The sequence below is a fragment of the Heteronotia binoei genome, chromosome 8, assembly GCF_032191835.1.
Source record: "Heteronotia binoei isolate CCM8104 ecotype False Entrance Well chromosome 8, APGP_CSIRO_Hbin_v1, whole genome shotgun sequence".
Taxonomy (NCBI): Eukaryota; Metazoa; Chordata; class Lepidosauria; order Squamata; family Gekkonidae; genus Heteronotia; species Heteronotia binoei.
The window spans coordinates 91,371,330-91,386,337 of NC_083230.1; the positions used below are offsets into that span (position 1 = coordinate 91,371,330).

Genomic DNA, 15,008 nt, shown 5'->3' on the forward strand with positions numbered 1-15,008 from the left:
ACCACCTCTCCCTACATAAGAGAAGCCATGTTAGATCAGGCCAATGGCCCATCCAGTCCAACACTCTGTGTCACACAGTGGCAAAAAAATTATATACACACACACACACTGTGGCTAATAGCCACTGATGGACCTCTGCTCCATATGTTTATCTAAACCCCTCTTGAAGGTGACTATGCTTGTGGCCGCCACCACCTCCTGTGGCAGTGAATTCCACATGTTAAGCATCCTTTGGGTGAAGAAGTACTTCCTTTTATCCGTTTTAACCTGTCTGCTCAGCAATTTCATTGAATGCCCACAAGTTCTTGTATTGTGAGAAAGGGAGAAAAGTACTTCTTTCTCTGCTTTCTCCATCCCATGCATTAACTTGTAAACCTCTATCATGTCACCCCGCAGTCGACGTTTCTCCAAGCTAAAGAGTCCCAAGCGTTTCAACCTTTCTTCATAGGGAAAGTGTTCCAGCCCTTTAATCATTCTAGTTGCCCTTTTCTGGACTTTCTCCAATGCTGTAATATCCTTTTTGAGGTGCGGCAACCAGAACTGCACACAGTACTCCAAATGAGACCGCACCATCAATTTATACAGGGGCATTGTATTGTAGACTGCAAAGGAAAATTTGGAACATCAGGGAAGGCAATGGAACAAGAGGGGAAGGCAGAGTCCCCCATCATATCCTTGAAGACTGGAAGACCTCATACTTGTATGTATCCCTGGTGACTACGGTTGACAGTCAATCAAGAAAGCCAATAGCCCTGAGGAACACTGTGCTCTCTCTCTCTCCCTCTGCCTTTATGAGGAAAATATGAGCTGCCTTGTAAAAGTGAAACCAAAAGAGGCAGAGACTGCAATAACAAACCAAAATAAAAACTGGTTTTTTCCTCCCTTATTACAGGATGCTTAGATGCCAAATTCATTGTTTTCCTATCCATTATGAAACACTAAATTTTTGTAATTCTGATAATTAACAATAAAAGAAACTCACAAGGCTAATTATCAGAGAAAGTGGACAGCTTCAGGTTTCCAGCTTGACAGTTTCCTTAAGTATACTCCCCTTTACTTTCTCACATGCAAAATGACGGCCCAAAAAGTGATACGCTATAGGGGGGGCAAAGCCCACTCAGTACCTCTCTACAGGGACAGCTTAGCCACAGTGGGCACATTGGGCACACAGGGCACAAAGGGCTTCCTTGAGGATCTGGAATACACATGCCCTCCTTCCATACATACTTAAATGCTAGGTATTTTGCTAGAGATGCATTCCAGTGACTAAACATGGAAACAAGAGGACTAGCCCATAATGAAGACCTTTGTATATGTCATTAGAAATGATGCTTAGCACTACACAAAGCTACATTTGCTGATGCATTGCTTTTGATATGTCTTTCCCTAATTATATAGTAAGGAGTATTCTCATGATAATGCTGTCACTCTTCTTTTTTTAAAGAAAAGTTATAACAACATCACTTAAGGAATTCTTTGAAGATTTGGCATGAATAGACCAGGAACAAGAAACAAGAATGTATTAAGATTAACAGGATTTAAACAGTGTTAAAGTTATTGCAGGACCATAAATAATTCTATAACAGCTTGCCTATATTATATAAGGTTGAATGATTTCATACATGAAATGAAACCACTGAGAAAATTATGCTGAACTTGTCTATTGAAAGAAAGCCTCACATAATTTTTACAACACACTGCCATTAAAATGCATTGGAGCCAGTCAAATATACAGTTTTTAAAAGTACCTTTAGGAGCAGTCTTGGTCTTACTAGAAATCTTAGTGGCAGCATCAGCTGGTAGACCAACATACACACCCCCATAATTCCTTAAGAAAAAACATAAACATGAAACACGAAATAAGGTATATACAAATAAGGTATATACAAAGTATATATGTCCAGGCAATGGCTTCCATTGGCATGGTCTCAAGGGACTGACTACTGCAAACAGCGCTGGCACATCCATTAGGCAGCCTGAGGCAGCTGCCTGAAGCACGTCTCTCCCACACTCCCACCCATCCTCACCTCTGAGGCAAGGGAAATTGTTAGCTCAGCAGCAACTGCCATGGGGCTTCCAGCCTCAATGCGCATGCTTGCTGCTCGCTTGCTGTCACTCCATCCCTCATGTCCGTGCTTCCAAGCACAGATGCGAGGGATGGAGAGCCAGCACACACATGCACTGAGCCTGGAAGCTCCATGGCCGAGCTCAATCTCCCCAAGGAGGCAAGGGGCAGTGGGGGTGCCTGGGGCGGCAGCCTTGCACAGGCTCTCTAGCACTGGTGCTGACTGTAAAATAGTGAAGGCCATCAGTTTACACTGCTTTCTAAAAGCACGACAAAAATTTACAGAGGATAGTTTTAAAAGTATAAAGGACAATATAGGGTTCTGTTTGTGGAATTTATCAGCCGCTTTTCACAAAAGTTTAACATAATTTTAAAAGAACAGTAAGAAAACAAAAGCAAAACACATATCAAGATCAAAACACCCATCATGAAGCAAAATAACAAAGAGCCATATGAGTTTCTCGAGGGAAGAAATTCCATAGCTTCAGGGCAACCACTGAAAAGGCCTTGCTCTGAGTTGTTGTCAATTTAGTACCCATAGCAGATGTAACTTGAAGCGGGTCCACTTGTAACTTGAAGCTAACCATAGATTGTGAAGGAGATCATCCAAGATTAAGTAGCCCTTGACATTAGAAACTGGCTTATTCTTTTCTCTCTTTAAGAGGTGCTTGACTAGGGTTCCCAGAGCCCACCAGAGTGCCTCTCCCAGCACTAGTCAGTGGGCCAATGAGGGGACTTACAAGAAGCAAATGGAGGCTTAGGATGATATTGCCAGCAGTACAGCATTATCACTGCTGGCATGCACTGGAAATGATGCCATCGTATCACCTGCAACATAGGGATGCTCTGGTATTTGGGCGAAAACTCTATGGTAAAAATGACTTCTACTATAGAAATACCAGAGTGATGATGTGGCATTGCTAGCAACACTTGTCTAGGGCTCCGTTTGCAGCTGATGAGTCCCCAGCAAATCCCACACCCCACTTGCCAGGGGTACATGGCAACTGTACGTCTGACAATCACTTCCTTGAAAGTGGCCTGCAGGAGACCCCACTCCTCCCAAAAAGAAAAAGAAAAAAAGACAAACATTATTTATTTATCAGTCTAATAAAATAGGCAAGTCCGGATAAATGGTGTAAGCCATGAAGGACAAGGATCAAGGGAACTAGTGCTAGTAGCATGAGCCAGTCCAGATGTCTTGTCTGGATCCTTAGGAAATCAGCAGCAGGGGTGGGGGAAGCCAACACCAGCTATGGCAGAGAGTTTCTGACAATTCCTAGAGGTATCTATATCACTTCCTCTTTTTTTAACCACAAAGTGATGGGATACTGCAGCCAACATCATAGGCCCCTATATCCCTGCACATAGTCTTCATGCTAGACTGGTAACCTTAGAATATTCCTGTTTTCACTAAATGGTTGTGACAAGGAATGCAAAACAAAGAATCTCTGCCATGTGGATTTGACTATATCTAAAACTCTGAGACGCTCCACCTTAGTCAACAATCCAAGGCACAGCAATTGATGTAGAATCATAACCCAGATCATTCCTGTTTTCTCTTCCCTGTGAAAGGCCGATCCATTGTCTTTTTACTAACAACTTCAGGTCAATCCACTACAACATACCTCCTTTTGTCATCTTCTGACACTGATTCTTCTGTTCTGCAATAACAAAAAGAAGACAGATTCAGGTGGGCAGCCATGTTGGTCTAAAGCAACAGGACAAAGTCTGAGTCCAGTGGCACTTTTAAGACCCATAAAGTTTAATTCTGGGTACAAGTTTGGTTTTAGAAATGGCTTGTTTTAAATTTGTACGGACAACTTATGATTATTTTATGGTGCTTTAGCTGATAACATTCTTTATCCTTTACAACCTCAAGTAGGACTCTGGAGGAAGTAAAGAGAGGAGGAAGCAATGGCTTAAAATGATAATCTGATATTGTTTCAGAGCTAGTACAGCACAGTGGTTGCAAGTGTTACAATAAGAAATAACCATTTACTACTAATGGTCTCACTAGATCTGAGATTTTAATATATTGTTTACTCTTATTATTCTTTTTTAGTATGTCCCTATCATCCTATTTCACTGTAAATTGTTCCAGGGGCCTTCTTTTATTTGTTGGCTTGGAAAGGGCTTATAAATGTGAGTAGGATCATGGCCAGCATGAGGCTAATGGGCACATTTCCTCATCTAAAGCACTGATTTGTCCCACCTAAGAATTTTTTTTAAAAAATTGACACCTTGCATTTAAAGAAGAGCTCATTTCTCTAATAAGGAAAAAAATGGTTTTAAAAAGTAGAGACTGGTGCCCAAAAAAGGGTAGCGCTCCAAGCTTCATCTCCATGTTGGGGCAGGGGATCCCCTGGTTTGTAGGCCCTCCCCCAGCTTCAGGGTTATCAGAAAGGGGGGGGGAGGGAAATGTCCACTGAGCATTCCATTATGCCCTATGGAGACTAGTCCCCACAAGATATGATGAAAAATCAATCCACTGGTAGCTGGGGCCCTGGGGGGGCTGTTTTTTGAGGTAGAGGCACCAAATTTTCAGCATAGCATTTAGTGTCTCTCCTAAAAAAACAAGTTTCAAAAAAATTAGACCAGGGGGTCCAATGCTATGAGCCCCAAAAGAAGGTGCCCCATCCTCCATTATTTCCAATGAAGGGAAGGCATTTTAAAGGAGTGCATTCCCTTTAAATGTGATGACAAAAACTCCTTTGAAGTTCAGTCATGCTTGTCACAACCTTGCTCCTGGCTCAACACCCAAAGTCCCCAGATATTTCCTGAGCTGGACCTGGCAACCCTATCCCTGTGACTTGCTCAGCTCAGCCCACCCAATATTTCTCTTGGTACTTTCATCCTTCTCACACTTAAATTATCCTGTAGAAAAAACTTTAAGTACTAAGACTCCCATGTAGCAAGGTGCTTATTAAAAAAATAAGAAGTTACCTTAAGACAACTGTTAACGAATTGCGGTCATTAGAAGTAGGCAACGGTTTAGAAGCACAGGGGAAAAGAGTTCTCATTCCATTAACAATTAATAGAGAATAAATTACCCATGGGCATATATGCTTAGCGAGTGGGTTATAGAGTTTCTGCTGTTCTATTCATTTCTTTCAAGTCCCACTTGGAAATGTGACAACACCACTAGGCAAGGAGGGCTTGCTGAAACCATGAATTTAAGTGCTGAGGGCAGGGCTTTCTTTGTAGAAAAAGCCTATTATAAACTCATTTGCATATTAGGCCACACCCCTGACACCAAGCCAGTCGGAACTGCGTTTCTGTGCATTCCTGCTTAGAAAAAGCCCTGGCTGAGGGTCAAAACAGCTGAGATGCTGATCAGATCCTGGCATTGCCAGTGTTTTTAAAAACTACACTGCAGGCACATGTGGCTGGGTGAGGAAGCCACTTCCCCCAAAAGCTGCCCGTGGCTTCAGAAGAGAAAAAAGATAGGCACCATTAAAAAAAAAAAAAGCATTTAAATTAATAAGGGAATAAATACAAAACCTGGACAGTAGATGGTGCTAAATTCTAGAGCATTCTAGAAAATCTAGGGTGAACAAACATTTCACCTTCCAAGGCACATCAGGTCCTCATGTATTTTTGAGAGTTAAATGGTGGCCCTTCCTGTTTCTAACAGCAAATTGCTTGATGTGGAAACATCAAACTTGGAGTGCTCCAGAGAAGGCAGACAGACACCTTCTCTCCCACTCTTAATGGCATTCAGCCCTTAAGCTTGATTATCTGTTTTGGGGAGTATAAGCCAAGTAAGCAATGCTGCAGTATGATGGATCAACATTCCTGACTGCTTGTTTAGCCGCTAAAAAAGGTCCCACGGGCTAGAATTCTGCTTTAATATAATGGGCTATAATTCTAGGCAAGATAAGCATTTTTACACCCAGGCTTAAATCTCTTCCAATGAAATCAGTGGCATTTAACTTCAGCTGATCTATGCTGCCTCGGTCAAAAACAAGATATATATGCTTGCCTCGCTTTAGATTTTCACACATGCTAGGTTAAGTCTGTCCTGTTTTTAAAAGTGTTCTCTTTTTTAAGGTCTTCGCCATCACCTCCTTCTGTTATTGCTTGCATCATGGCAATCTGACTGCCAGAGTTTTACTGTATTGTCTTTGTTGCTGCTGAAAAAGCTGTTGGTGCCTGTGCAGGGAGAAATGCTAAAGGGATATTTCTTAAAATAAAAATGCAAAATTAACCTTGGGAGTGGACAGATACTTTCTCTTCTTTGTGGGATAGCTATGTTAAGAGTCTGATTAAAGATGCACTTCTCCAGTTCCTTAGAAACCACAGTGTTAGATAGATAAGAAGAACGCCTGTGGTTAAAGATTATGTAAACACACCTCATGTGGTGTGACCACAAAGCACATGCTGTGATTACAAATCAGGTGCAGGGACATGCCCTCAGAACAACCTCTGAATCATGTTGATGGTCCGTCCCCCCCCCACCCCGTCCCCCTTCTTGGTAACATTTATCACTTCCCAAAGTTAGCAATTAGAATTGCATGAAAGAACTTACTTGCAGACTAATTCTATGCATGTTTAGTCAGGGGATAAATCCTACTTCATTCTATATGACTTGCTCTCAAGCAATTTTCCCTCTAAACTCAGTTAGTGTGAACTAGCTCATGGTTTTTTAGCCTCCAGCTCACACATTTTTGTCTTAGCTCAGATGAATAGCCTTAGAGCGACCTATTTATGCAGTAGCCAAATTGCTCTCTCACAACTTTAATGCCAGTAGCTCACAAAGTAGAATTTTTGCTCACAAAACTCCACAGCTTAGAGGGAGCATTGCTCTCAAGTATGTGTTTTAGAAAAAGAAGTCTATACAATTGTCAGTCCTAACAACTTAGTATATTGTAAATCTATTTTTAATTTGACAGTTTCTTTCTGATCTTCCCAGTGCTCAGGGGGTAGAAGACATTACTCCTGATTTTCACAGAATAGTTGGCTAACATATCCATTACATGATCAGAATTTATGTCACTTTTTTCTTGTATTTGGTGAATACACACAAAACAAAATTGGATCCCATGTTGGATTGAAGCTGAAAAGCTTTCCAACAGAAGCAAAAGCTTGGTTTTACTTTTTAAAGTTTTGTGTCTGTGATTTGAATGATCTTTTAAAACAATCCAGATATTACTTTAAGAATTACTACTATAATAATCTGAAAGCAGGTAAGGACACAATCCTCCTTGAGTCTCAGTGAGAAAGGAAGATTTCCAAATTAATACATTTTTAACTGCAGTGGGAAAGCTAGGATGGAATAGAAAGGGATTCTGGGGCAAGAGGACAACTGGCAAGGAAGCAAGAACAGGTGCTTATCCCCTCCATACACACACACCAAAATATCCTTTCAAATCTCCCCCTCCCCTCCGACTATTTTCCCTCAGATATGCTTGGTTCTGGTTTGGAGTGCAGTTGTAGGGACATTATTAAATGCAGTTGTGGGGAAGAATTATCCAGCAGAGGAAAATCATACATATTCCCTTCTATCAGCTGTTCTCATTGCAATGTCCCCTTCCCACATGGCTTTACACGCTAATTGCATAATGGAGAACATGCAGTTGAACTCTGAAGCACCAATTTCATTCTTTTCCACGGAATTCATAGTAGATGCTGCCCAGCTGTATGTTTACTTGTAAATAAGCACTGTGGAGCTCAGTTGGGTCAACAGAGAATGCATGTACTCCAGCAGACATCATTCATGCATTAAGTGAACTTTGCTCCATTTACCCTTGTTTTCAGTCATAAACTGGTAATATTTTCACTTTGCTTTCAATATTTATGGTTTTATTGCTTTTTACTTGCTGGTACCTGTTTTGTTCTCAGACAACAGCACAGTTTCTTTGTCATGGAGTCTATAGCCATTATGTCCTACTATCCCCAGGCCTGTTGCCAGCATGGCAGCAGCACATGCTCAATTAAGGTGCAAAAAGAGGAAGAAGTTTGGATTTATACCCCATCTTTCACTCAGAGTGGCTTACAATCTCCTTTCCCTTCCTCTCCCCACAAAAGACACCCTGTGAGGTAGGTGGGAATGAGAGAGCTCTCAGAGAACTGCTCTTGAAATAACAGCTCTGCCAGAACCGTAGCTGATCCAAGGTCACCCAGCAGCTGCATATGGAGGAGTGGGGAATGAAACCCGGTTCTGCTGCGCTTAACCACTACACCAAACTGTCTCTCAAGTACTGAGAGGGGGGGGGGGTTGCTTGATCATCATAGGTTTACATGTTATAGCATAGCCCTGCCTGTGATTCCACTGTCAGCATACCTTTCAAAGGTCCAGAAGTCTTGTTGCATCAAGGGTATAGCTCAGTTCTGCTTTGCAGTTATGCCTTGCATTCATAACACCATTCCTAATACTGTTCAGTAAATATCTGAATTGTTTCACAGCTGTTGTTGTTTTAATGTGGTTTGGTAGACAAGGGATCTGCGGCTACCTTCTGTTCCTTACTAACCTCAATTGTCTTCAAAGTGGGACTAGGAGGGGTTGAGAAGGTGCTCCAATGTCCATGTACCTATGCTCCAGTATGGGGGAGGTGTGGGCTCCTGCAGGTCCTCAGTCCCCCAGATCACATCCCCAATAGGGAAAGAGGAACAGAGAACAAGGGACTACGGTAGGATAACTAACAGCAGGTAGCAGTAATGAACTTTATAAATCCAGAGGAAAGACTGATACATGAAAAGGTGCTAAGCAAAATAACTGAAGTCTGGGGTTGCCCAGCAGGATGACTGGGTTTCTCCAGTGACTGGGTTTGATGGTACCAAATATCATCTGTGCTTGGGGTTCCTAGGACTGTCTTGTAGTCAGTCCCACTAAAGTTTGAAGCAGGGACCTCCTGCAAAGTATATGCTGATAGTAGTATGTCCTTCTCTACGATCTTTTTTACCTTGGTTTATATTAATGGTTTCAACATTAACAGAGGATTCCAAACACCTTAACCCGAACACCTTTTTCTGCTGTGTCCAGCTAGGTTTGTGGTTAAAGCAATACTCAGTCTATGTGGAACATAGGTTCTTGTCCTGCCCCTTCCTTCTAGTTTGCTGCTGATTGGGTTGTTCCTAGCCAAAAGGTGTGCTTTGCCTTATTCCTGGTTTCCCACTTGGTGGAATTTAAGCTTCTTTATTCCCCAAAGTGCTTTTCTCTGGTGAGATATTGAGAAGATGATTGGAATGTCTTTTCTGAATGTTCTGTTGTGTATTTTAAAGACTGCTGTCCTAGTGCTGCTCCAGATGGAGCATGCTCCTTGGTGGATGTGCTTGGGATCACTCTAGGTGAGCAAGGTGGTGGGGTCCCCTTCACCTTTTGTTTTTGCTGCTGCCTCGAAGGGGGATCTGTGCCTTTAACAGGGTGGGGCCGCTTCTCCCCACCTCTCAGCTCACATGTCCCTGTGGCTGCTATTCTGTGATTGACTGGTCCACCCTGTCCATCCCAGCCACTCTATGGCACCCCTATGATGTCTTGTGAGTGTGACAGTGCAGTTGCCAGGGTCACTGATGCAGCTGCAGCCCATTTGTCCCCCGTGCTGGGTCATTTGCCTAGTCCCCAGCCTCTGTGGATTCCTATTCGGGAACAGACCAATGGCATTACTGTTGCACCAGCAGCTAGTCACCCCTGCAGCACTCAAGATTATGCTATAATTGTGCCATCCTAGGCAGAGTTACTGTATATCCTTCTAAGTCCATTGACTTCAAGAAAGTTAGAAGGGTGTAACTTTGCTCAAGATGGCACTGCTGAATGCCAATACAAATGTCAATGGATGAGTGCATTCATAGTGATGAGAAGCTACAGATTTCCTCCAATGACAACGCAGATGTAGATGATACTGTGGGAAGCTGTAGGAACTCAAGGGAGTTCTAAATAAAAGAACAAATTGTTTTTGCAAAGAAAACACATTATACAAAACTTGAATGCATTGCAGATGGTAATATGCAGAATATTACTTTATAGAAACAGGAAAATAACACCAAGATGGCATAAATGCTCTGTTATAAAATAGGTGGATAGCTATTGTTATCCTTCATCTACCGCAACTTGCCCATGGGGGTTTACAGTATTTTTTAAAAATAAAAACAATTAAAATCCAGCCTTAAAAATTCAGCTCAGCATAAAAACACAGACCATAAAAACAGACCACTGACAGCTTAAAACAACAGCATCCAGACTACAATGGTATTTTTAAAAGTCAATCCCTTAATTAAAAAAAGAAAAGAAAACCATTTTGGCCTGGGACCTAAAAGAAACCAATGTAGGCACCAAGCAAGCCTCAAGGAGAAGGGAATTCCATAAATAAGGTACCACTGCTGAAAATGCCCTGTCTCTGGTTGCCGCCACCTTCACCTCTGAAGGAGGGGCACAGACATCAAAGCCTGCAAGGCAGATCTTAACCAGCAGGCCAAACAATATGGGAGGATGTGGTCCTTCAGGTATCCTGGCCCCCAAACCATTTAAGGCTTTAAAGAATAAGAACCAGCACTTTGAACTGTCCCTGTAAACACTTGGGGCAGCCAATGCAGAACTTTCAGCACTGGGGGTGATACTATCCCTAAATATCATCTCTAGCAATACTCTCACTGCTGCATTTTGGATGAACTGGAGTTTCTGGATTATTTTCAAAGACAGCCAGCCTCATGTAAAGCACATTACAGGAATATAACTTGGACGAAGGGCTTTTTTTTTTTAAGCTGGAACACACAGGAATACAGTTCCGGCTGGTGTGGCATCGGGGTGTGGCCAAATATGCAAATGAGTTCCTGCTGGGCTTTTTCTACCGAAAAAGCTCTGCTTGGATGTAATCAGCTCATGGATCACTGAAACCAGATCATGCTTTTCAAGGAATAGCTCTAGCTGGTGTATCAGCCAAAATGACAAAAAGCGCAATGATCTCGGCCTCCAACTGTAGGCCAAAATCCAGCAAGACTCCCAAGGTACAAATCTTCTCCTTTAGGGGAGTGCAACCCCATCCCCTGACAGGCTGACAGCTAAGCCCTTGAGCATTGTTGCCACTGAAAAGCAGCACCTCAGTCTTGTCTTGAGCTTCACTTACTGGCCCTCAACCATCCTGTTACCCTCTCCAGGTGCCTATTCAGGACTTCCACAGACCCACCTGACTCACCTGTTAAAGAGAAGCAGAGCTGGGTGTCATCTACATATTGGTGGTACCCAGGGGTGGAATTCTAGTGGGAGCTCCTTTGCATATTAGGCCACACACCCCTGATGTAGCCAATCTTCCAAGAGCTTACAAAAAAGAGCCTTGTAAGCTCCTGGAGCATTGGCTACATCAGGGGTGTGTGGCCTAATATGCAAAGGAGCTCCTGCTAGAATTCCACCCCTGGTGGTACCTTACTCCAGATCTCCTGATGTTCTCTCCCCACAGTTTCATGAGCACCACTTTATCCATACTATATTCCTGTGAGGCTGGTTGGGCTGAGAGAAAGTCACTGGCTCAAGGTCATCCAGAGAGCTCCATGGCTGAGCAAGGATTTGACTCTGGTTCTTTCCAGTAAGAACCTACAGCCACCAGGGCTGGCCCTAGACTCTCTGGCACCCTAGGCAAGGCTAACGTCTTCTCTCCCCCCCCCCCCGGTACTGATAACGTCTTTGAGTCACATTGTGTCCAATATGGTACCCCCAGAAGCCAGCACCCTAGGCAATCACCTAGTTTGCCTAGCAGCACAGCCAACCCCGACAGCCACTGCAACACCTTTCTTTGACAAGATTTTTCTCCATGCTTCTTTTGTCTTCAGTTAGAAGCCCTATTACCCCTGCACAGGAGCTACCGCTACGCAGGATTAAGCTGCTATATGTAAGGGGAGCACTAGAAGGAGAGAACAACCTGATGACAAGCAGTCAAGGCTTCTTCCCTCTCTCCTCAGATCCTGTTATCCAGTTCAGCAATCTGACTTCCCCTTGTTTATGTGATACAAGGGTTTCTTGTTTCAAGGGGAGGAAGGTGGGAGAAACCCCAGGTGCCTCATCCTAATACAGCAGTTTATATATACATGTAAACACTTACCCATCTTTGGCCGTCCCTGCAGTCCCTAGAATAAAAGAAAAGTGTGAAGATATGACTATATATCTACTTAAAACAAGCAACACCAGTATACCTCTTTGCTGTCCCTCATCTCAGTCCCTGGCAGTGCTGGGATCAACAGGGTTGCACTAGTCCCCTCCCCCAACAGGTCCAACTTTCCCCACTACCACATTTCCATGCCAGGATTAGCTTACTTGTTGCATTTGTGCCTGTCATACAGCAGTCATGCACAGAATCCTCAGGGTGGGGGTGGTGAAGACAGCCCTGTCTAGGATCAACCTATTTTCTCATCCTGATGGAGGCTGCTGTACTCACAGCTTTGGCAAGACCACCTTTTCCACCTTCTCTGCCCAGGCTCCACCCTGGTAGAACTCTGCCAAATTCCATCCGGGACCCTGTGAAACCTATTATGGTTCTGCAGGGCCTGTAAGGCAGAAATGTACCGCCAGGCGCTCGGCTGAGGACAGCTATGGTTTCCATCTTGGCACTCTCATTTCCAATTTCACTCCCCCTCCTGCAAGTTAACAGCATTACCAGGATTCTGACACTATCTTTTTCCGGGGGGTGGGGGAAGAGAACTGTAAAAGTTTATGGTTTTATTTATTCTGGCTTTTATTGTTTGTAATTATAATCTTGTTAACTGCCCTGAGCCCAGCTATTGGGAAGGGCAGTCAAAAATCCAACAAAACAAATAAATAAAAAATAATATAAGAACCAAATCATTTTGAATTATGCTCTGGAATCTGGATGGCTGCTGCCATCTGCTGTACAACAGATCTTCCCCTCCTTTCTCCCCCACTGTTCTTTAGTGACTGGTACTGTAAATATACTTGCATGTGCAGGAAATAAGCAGCACATTATGGAGAAGGCTGGAAATGGTAGTGTGTATCTTCCCTACTGAAATTTAAGCTCCATTCTGAACCACTGTGGCAAAGGAGCAGCTGGCTTTTAACCTGACAAAGACACTATTTTAATTGAGTTTTCAAAAATCTCATTGTATACTTGACCCTATGTTTTAAAAAAATGGGATTTGTTTTAATGCCATATATTTAGAAAATAACAACCACAAACAAGTCTTTCAGAGGAAAGACACAGAAAGTCTGTGGGAACCCTTCAACTCTGCTAAACAAAAAGCAAAAAAAAAATCCATATTGTTACTCTATTGGCAATTGGCTTTTCATGACTCACTCAACCATTAAGTGCAAGGAAGAGAAGAATCAATTAAGGTTGACCTGTTTTGTTCTCCCACGTAACCCTCCCCCCCTCCCTCCCCCCACACACACTTTCATTGAATCAGCCCCAGAAGCAGTGGCGGACTGGGTCTAAAACTATTGGTTGCCAGGAGACATGGGGGGCCCACCCACAACTATAAGGCTATCATTTAATTTGTATAAGAAATAAATAAAATGTTTAAAAAACACATAAGTGAAAAAAGGTACCATTAAAACTTTAGCGAAATAAATGTATATATATATTAGTAATTACAGTGTACATATATTGTACATTTTACTGGTAGTATGCAGTAGATATTAAATGTAAATATAGATTGCATTTTCTCAAGGGGAGCTGATCTCTGCCAGCTGGAAATCAGTTGTAAAAGTGAGAGATCCCCGGGCCTCACCTGGAGGCTGGCAACCCTAAATACAATGTAAATTTTAGTTGCATTACAGTAATAGTATTGGAACTTCTATTATATTTTCAGGCTACTAAAAGGACATTAACATTTTTAACATATTGTCTAATGTTTAAGGGGGCTCACTTGCCATTGGGCAAGCTGACACCCTGGCCAGTCCACCACTGCCTAGAAGTTACTTAGGCTTAGAAACTTCTTGGGGGGGGGGGACCTTTAACAGTTTATTCAATAATAAATTTGGTATGAAGTGTAACGGTTTTCATTTTGATTTTAAAATTTCATACATTGCCCATGTGGTCATGTGTAGTGACTGTATAATGCACAGAGTTTGTGCTTCTTCACAAACCTTGTTGAAATTAATAGGCCTTGCTTGTGGTTTCATGCTGACTATTTGTGGTGGTGGGAAGTGCTGTGAAGTCACAGCTAACTTATGGTGACCCCAGTAGGGTTTTCAAGGCAAGAGATATTCAGAGATGGTTTGCAGTTCCCTGACTCTGCACAGTGAGCGACCCTGGAATTCCTTGGTGGGCCCCACATGCAAAAATGCCCTGCTTAGCTTCCCTGAGCATGGCCCGCTTAGCTTCCCTGAGCCATCCAGGTCAGGACAGTGGTTTGAAGCTATTCAAAAGCAACAAGCTTTGAAAGGTTATGTCACAGAAAAATGGAGAAGATGGCAGAGCAAATAAAATCCAAGCAGTGGACATGGGAAAAACTCCAGATGGTCAGTCCTCATTAATCAGAACTTGTTTTTTAATCTCCATCCAACAGTGCCATCCTAAACAGGGTTCTAACTTTCAATGTCCATTGAAGACAGTGCACTTCAAAGGGTATAATTCTATTTGGGATGGCATTATGAGCCCTAGTTGCTTTAATCGCTATGAACAAGCAAACTGGATTCTTGTAGCAATTCTGCTGTAACAGACTAACAGATCTAGTCCAGCAGAACAGGATTTATTTAAAATTTATTTAGCATGCTGCTTTGCTGCATGGCTTGTGACCATAAATTACATCAGGACACTCATTTAAGAACTCATTTCAAGTTATTTTCAGTATACACGTTGCATACCAGTACTTATTCCTGTGCATACTTGATGCTTCTTTAACAGTTCTGGGTCAGACTAATCCAAGTTTTGTGATCACAATAAATTAAGTATATCTGTATTCCACCATGCATTTAGTTTATTTAAAATAGTTATACCTTGCCTTTTCATCCTGGGGATTTCCAAGATAGTTCCAATAGCAATATTAATACATTTTAAAATAG

General features: G+C 42.6%; 1 protein-coding gene across 1 annotated transcript in view; it reads right to left on the reverse strand.

Annotated features, from left to right (window-relative positions):
* C8H12orf75 (chromosome 8 C12orf75 homolog) overlaps nucleotides 1-15,008 on the reverse strand; it is a 59,233-nt gene that overhangs the window by 5,690 nt on the left and 38,535 nt on the right. Inside the window, exons 2-4 of the mRNA XM_060245578.1 lie at nucleotides 12,094-12,118; nucleotides 3,691-3,726; nucleotides 1,749-1,828 (exon numbers count right to left, since the gene is read on the reverse strand). Coding sequence (XP_060101561.1) covers nucleotides 1,749-1,828; nucleotides 3,691-3,726; nucleotides 12,094-12,118 — 141 coding nt within the window. The remainder of the gene's footprint in view (nucleotides 1-1,748; nucleotides 1,829-3,690; nucleotides 3,727-12,093; nucleotides 12,119-15,008) is intronic.